At 21.9% G+C, this 6,197-nt stretch overlaps 1 protein-coding gene across 1 annotated transcript; it reads right to left on the bottom strand.

The window, feature by feature from the left end:
• Positions 1–1,567: 1,567 nt before the first annotated feature.
• On the bottom strand, positions 1,568–5,928 carry muskelin (muskelin 1). The gene is made up of 12 exons (XM_011498621.1): positions 5,761–5,928; positions 5,458–5,527; positions 5,234–5,376; positions 4,964–5,168; positions 4,515–4,707; positions 4,112–4,347; positions 3,741–4,021; positions 3,336–3,504; positions 3,065–3,268; positions 2,799–2,990; positions 2,479–2,721; positions 1,568–1,940 (listed from the first exon to the last, which is right to left on the bottom strand). Exons 1-12 carry the CDS (start codon positions 5,862–5,864, stop codon positions 1,722–1,724), a joined length of 2,259 nt encoding a protein of 752 aa, XP_011496923.1. The 5' UTR covers positions 5,865–5,928; the 3' UTR covers positions 1,568–1,721.
• Between the last annotated feature and the right edge of the window lie 269 nt (positions 5,929–6,197).

Consider the following 6,197-nt stretch of genomic DNA (forward strand, 5'->3'; position numbering starts at 1 on the left):
GAATTTAAACATAGAATAAATAATTTTAATCAATGCTACAATTTTAATATTAAGTTAGGAATAGTAGAGTTCAATATTACTATTAACAAACTGTATAATCGCTGGAGTATTAATATATCTATATATGAATAATAAACCAAATTTCAGTTAATATATTAAAATATATGAATTCTTTGTATTTATATATTAATTTGACCTATAAATGTCTTATGTAATTAAAACTATCTATTAAAAGTACAACTGTAAATAAAGTTATTGATTACTTGTTGATCAATTATAAATTTCATAAACTTAAAAAATCTAAAGTCTATTAATGTAATAAAAACAATTTTTTTCAAATTTTGCTAACTGAACTACTAGATAATTACAATAATTTTATGAAAAAGCTTGAGATTAAATATGCGATTTTATTGGAAGTTTTCATCTTTTATATTAAATTTAAAAAATTGAATAAATTTTATGATTTTTAAAAAATATACAGATTTCCATTTTTTTCTAACCTCAGTTTAAATATAAATTCATTCTGAATAATATAATAACATGATTATCATATATTGCTTTATGTAAAAATGATTGAAACATCTATTTTACAATGAAACATATTACTACTGAAAGATAATATTTGTTAATGTTTATATATACAGGTTTAATATGAGATAATTTAATAAAAAACTTAAGAATATAATAAAAAATAAATAACATTTTATATTACATAAAATTATTATGATTCAATAGTATTGTAGTCATAATAGATGTGGCAACATTTTAAATAATAAATATTAATTTATATACTTGTATTATATGATATTCATATTGAAAGTAAGACCCAAGCTTTTTCTGTTTAAAAAAAATTTCCATATATTTTTAATTATTTCCATTTTTATATGTTTCGGTCTAAAACGGATAAGGTAAAGTTTAATAAAGCTTATATTTAAAACGAATTTCAGTACAATTCTTAAAATAACTGTAAAATCACAAATAGAAAAAGTATCAGTTATTCGAAAAGTTTAAATATTAAAGAATATAAATAGTTGTAAAGATAATATAATATTTATATGTATTGCTCATATTTATCATAATATATGCTCTTTACATTATCCAATTTCTTTTTTCAATAAATATTTTACCCTCAAAAAAGTTAAGTATGCAGAGAGAACAAGGTACCAAAATTATTTAATTATTGAAGTATAATATTACACTTGTATAAATCATATCAATATTTATAAAAGTACCTTTTTAATAGTAGCAATAAATTTTATTTTTGTTGATAATAGGCACTTATATTAAAAAAGTCTTTATTTTGTAAATTTATGATTTAATTAACAAAAAAGCATACTAATTTACAAGTATAATGTTAAGTTTTATATTCAATATGATTATTTTAAGGAACTATCTTATGTTCTACTTTAAAAAAAATTTACTTTTGTACATGCAAATGTCAAGTATTATTTTATATAAATTCTTAATTGTATTTATAGAATAATCTTTTCCTATGGAAAGTAGATACTAAAAAATAAAATTGTGTCACATAAAACACATAATATATGTTCTATAATATTTTCATAGGATATGATTTCAATTAAATTTTCTGTACATAATTCTCTCCTTGTAAGAAATGAAGTAATCAAATTGAGAATCATTGATAAAATAAAAATGTTACGTTTTTGTTATTGTCATTCCAAATAGGAAATAAAAAATATATAGATTTGTTAAATTTCTCATCATAACGGCAAAAGATCGATGAGATTTACGCGTGGTTGTGTTAGTGATTCAGGGAAAAATTCTGATAACTTATCATACAGATCGGTACGACGGGTATGAATTATTTTAACCATAGAGTTGCCTGAAGTCAATCCAAATAAGTCATTTATGTCTTCTTGAGTAGATCCTGATTTAGAACTATTTTGTTCACGAAAAAGAACTGATGCCAATTGTTGAAACTATTAAAAAAAATTATTTAATATATACATATTTATGTTAATTATTTAACATAAATACATGTCAATTATTATAAATAAAAATATTAATACACTTACAATAAAATATCTATAAAATATTCGTAATCTTTCCTTATAATAAAAATAGGTAAATTTATTTATTTTTTGAAAAACTAGTATTTTAAAAAATTTTCTGTTTATTAATTATTTTTTTATACTAATTTTTATTAAGTTTTAATAAATATCTTAAATTTACAATTTTATATTTAATATTAAATTAGATAATTAGATAAATAAATTAATAGATAATTAAATAATACAGCTAATAAAGATAATCGTTAATAGCATTTTATATTAAAAAGTACTAATTCAATAAAATAGATTAGAATATTCATAAATTTTGAAATATTGAAAGTGTTCTTCAAAAGCAAATCGCGTTATTATACTTGAAAATATTCAAATTAATTCTTTAAAAAAAAAATGTTTATTTTAATTTAGATTAGAGTAAGTGTATATATAAAATATTATAAAATTGAATTACCTCTTTGGTTTGTTCAAGATCTTCATGATCAATAATTTCTGAAACTTTTGTTTGCAAGTACTCTAGAGCTTCTATACTATTATTCATGGCAAGTTCTTCAAATTTATGTTTTCTGATGATGAGCTTGCATTTTTTAAGTATTTGGTCATGGGATGGTCTGCATAGTCGCAATTGCCAAAAATCATCAAGTCGAAGTTTTGGAAGACATACTCGTCCTGGGTTGCCACCAAATAAATAATGTACCTAAAATCATAAATTATTTAATAGTTAATATAATCACAAATAACAGATACAAAGTTATTTAAAAAATCTGTTTTTACCTTCTTTATGTGATCATAAACAAGTTGATGAGCAAATCGTGGACATGGTTCATAATTTTGCATCTTACTCCAATATTTTTCTCCTATATTTTCATTTCGATAAATACAAGTCCATTTATTGCTTTTTATATTATAAACCCAGAATGAATTTTGAACATTTTCATCCCGCTTATCCTTATCTTTACTTAAACCCTAGCTCAATAAAATTGTAAATATTAAAAAATATTGTAAATTTTTAAATAGCTTAAAAATTATTTAATAATTACAGATAAAACATAGATCTCTCCAAGTTTTGGATCTATATTTGCACGCTGTGTAAATCCAGCTGCAGGAATATGATTTGAATCTTTACTTCCTAATTCACTTAAGCTAATATATTCCACTTTATTAGTATCTACTTCATATGTAAAAAAATCATTTAAATATTCTTTACCCCTTTGACCAGCAAATATATATAATTTTCTAGATTCCTAAATAAATATATTATAAATTATTTTATAACATACTTGATAGAGTAAAATTAAATTTCATACTTACAGGATGAAATAACATAGAGTGACCTACTCTAGATCTGATACTTAGTACGTTTTGGATACTTGGTCTAGAAACATCACAAGCCAGTTTTTGCCAAGTACCAGTAGGAACATGATAAGAATATAAGCCAGAAAATACAAATTCGTTTGAATTTGTTGTATTTTCTTCTAGACTAAAAAGTATGGAAACTATGTATTGATATTACTTTCTTATATACAAATTTAAATATTTTTAAAAACCTTTTAATGTTTAATAGTTTAATTACTAAAGCATACCAATACTTAGCCCAATAAATTTTTAAATAATATAATCCAAATATTTCATATTTTTTTCATTATATTTATATTAATTATTATAATAGTTATTTATAGAATTTTGAAGATTTAATATGATAAAAATAATTTTTACTTTGTTGTTGGAACAAGTATGCGTCCTCCAAAAACATAAATTGTTCTTTTGTCAATGTCCATCAACATTTGATGATCAAATATAAGATCAGGACCTCCAACTGCAGCTGTATCTTCAGAAATCAATGTCCATTTGTTTGATTCAATATTATATACATAAAAATCGCTTTTCAAATTTTCTGGTGTACGATATTGTGTATCCAAATATCTACCTAACGTAAATAGTTGATGTCTCCCTGGATCTAAGCACATTTTGTGGCATGAACGCGCACTTGGGCCACCCTATAAGTAATGCAAATGATAAATATTGGGATGTACCTAATCAATAGAATTAAATTTAGTCAATTTTATAATTAAAATACAAATACATACAATTGCTGCTGTATTTGAACAAATTAATGACCAAGTTGAAGTATTAATATTGTAAGCCCATAAATCTGCAAGATCTTGATTACCGTTCCAACCACCAAACAGATAAAGAACTTCTGAAATTGAATCTAAAACCATTTGATGACCTCCTCTCATACCAGGTTTTGGATCTGATATTGATAACTTTGTCCATAATACTTCATATGACTGGGCATTTATGTACTCATCTAATAGTCCCACTGAATTAAAATAAATATATAGTTTTTAATTAAATTCTTATTATATTCCATTCTTATTATATAAAATAAAAACAGCAAAAATTATAAACTTTAAAAATATGATTTAATATAACATTAGTAAAATATTTAAAAAATTTATATTAAATATTAATAAATGTCATACTTACTACTAACAGCCCTAGAAATAAATTGTTCAGCTTGCATATGGTCCCCTTTTACAACAAGTATATCATATAATGCTGATAATTGAGAATCTTCTAATGATACTCCTGTCACCCGCTTCAAGGTATCTACTACTTCCTTCTCTTGACACTTTCTGAAGTGTTTCATACACAGTCTTATAATCTCTCTTTGTTGATACTAATAAATTAACACAAAATTTAAACATAAACTTTAATGTTTCAAAAGAATACTATTACTGATTTAAAATTGTTATATTTCATTCAAAATATCATTATCTATCTTAAATAATTCATATTTTTTAATTAAAAGCATTTAATTATATTCATAAAAAACTAGCAATTAAAATATTTTAATTTAAAAATGATAATACAAATAATGCTGTATCAAATTTAATGATTATCAATAATGTAATAAACAAAAAATATTATTTTACCATACTTAACCAATCCATAATTGGCTTAACTAACTTAATATTATCAGTTCCAGTTAATCGAATATGCCAGACTGAACAATACATATTAGGGCCCCACGACTGTAATAATAAAATTTTTACATATCTAATAGGGAAATAATTTTCTTTGCCACCAATACTATAATTAAATTCAAATGTTTCTGATATTGAATCATTTTTTAAACCACTGTAATAAATATTATATATGAAAAATTACATATGCATATAATTATAAAATATTTAATATCTTACCCTTCTACAAGTTTTATCATATTTTCTGGTTCAAGACCTCCATAAACTAAAAATTTTCTAACATTACAGACGTGTGCTTTTTCAAATTTACCAAATGTTATAGTTTTTACTATTGAAGGTTGTTGTAATTTTAGAATTATGAACTGTAATAAAACGTATTGTATTTTTAAAGATTATAAATAAAAAAATATAATATTTTCCAATTTAATATATGAATAATTTACCTGAGGATGACTATCATTATCAGTTGACCAACGAGACATTTGATCAAATGGTTTATCAATAATGATATTTCTATATAAACGAAATTGGTATAAATAACTAAAATTATTCGACAACAAAAATAATAAAAGAGATTCAATATTGTAGTTAATATATTTTTAAAAATATTTCATGAAACATAAGGTAAAACAATTGTTATTTTGCTTGGTTATTAAATTATAAAACCAATCTAAAATGTAAATTTATACTAACAGGACGAATTTACTTAAAAAAAATTATTATTGTGAAGATTATAAAATACTTACTCAGGCACAAAAGTTGATGAATAACTTGAACATTTAAAAATTCTATATTCTAAATATTTTTCAAAATCACTTTTCTCATTTGACACCATGTTAATACCATCCATATTGGAATGAGATAACCTTAATTTTATAAGATACCTGATCGACCATTTTCCGGTTAGCCTGTTAGTAAATTACTTAGTTTTAACAAAAAATATATAATTTAATCTATTGTTTAATATTAATTACTATAATTAATATAATTATAATTACAATTATAATTACAATTATAATTACAATTATTAATATAATTACATCGATTTCAAAAAAACGGGAGACAGTTTCAATTTAAACTAATATTTTTCAAAATCTTTAATTATTATTTATAAATTACTACAAATTTAATAAATATTGAATTATTATTTAATAAATAAATATTTAATAAATGAAAAAATTCT

Source organism: Ceratosolen solmsi, unplaced genomic scaffold (genome assembly GCF_000503995.2).
Source record: "Ceratosolen solmsi marchali unplaced genomic scaffold, CerSol_1.0 scaffold30, whole genome shotgun sequence".
NCBI lineage: Eukaryota > Metazoa > Arthropoda > Insecta > Hymenoptera > Agaonidae > Ceratosolen > Ceratosolen solmsi.

Coding starts and splice junctions, on each gene's coding strand:
- muskelin (XM_011498621.1), bottom strand. CDS start 5,864: ATGGATGGTATTAACATGGTGTCAAATGAGAAAAGTGATTTTGAAAAA. Junction 4,708..4,963: donor TTATGGATTGGTTAAGTATG/GTAAAATAATAT, acceptor TTAATTTATTAG/TATCAACAAAGAGAGATTAT. Junction 3,505..3,740: donor ATACTTGTTCCAACAACAAA/GTAAAAATTATT, acceptor CATACTTTTTAG/TCTAGAAGAAAATACAACAA.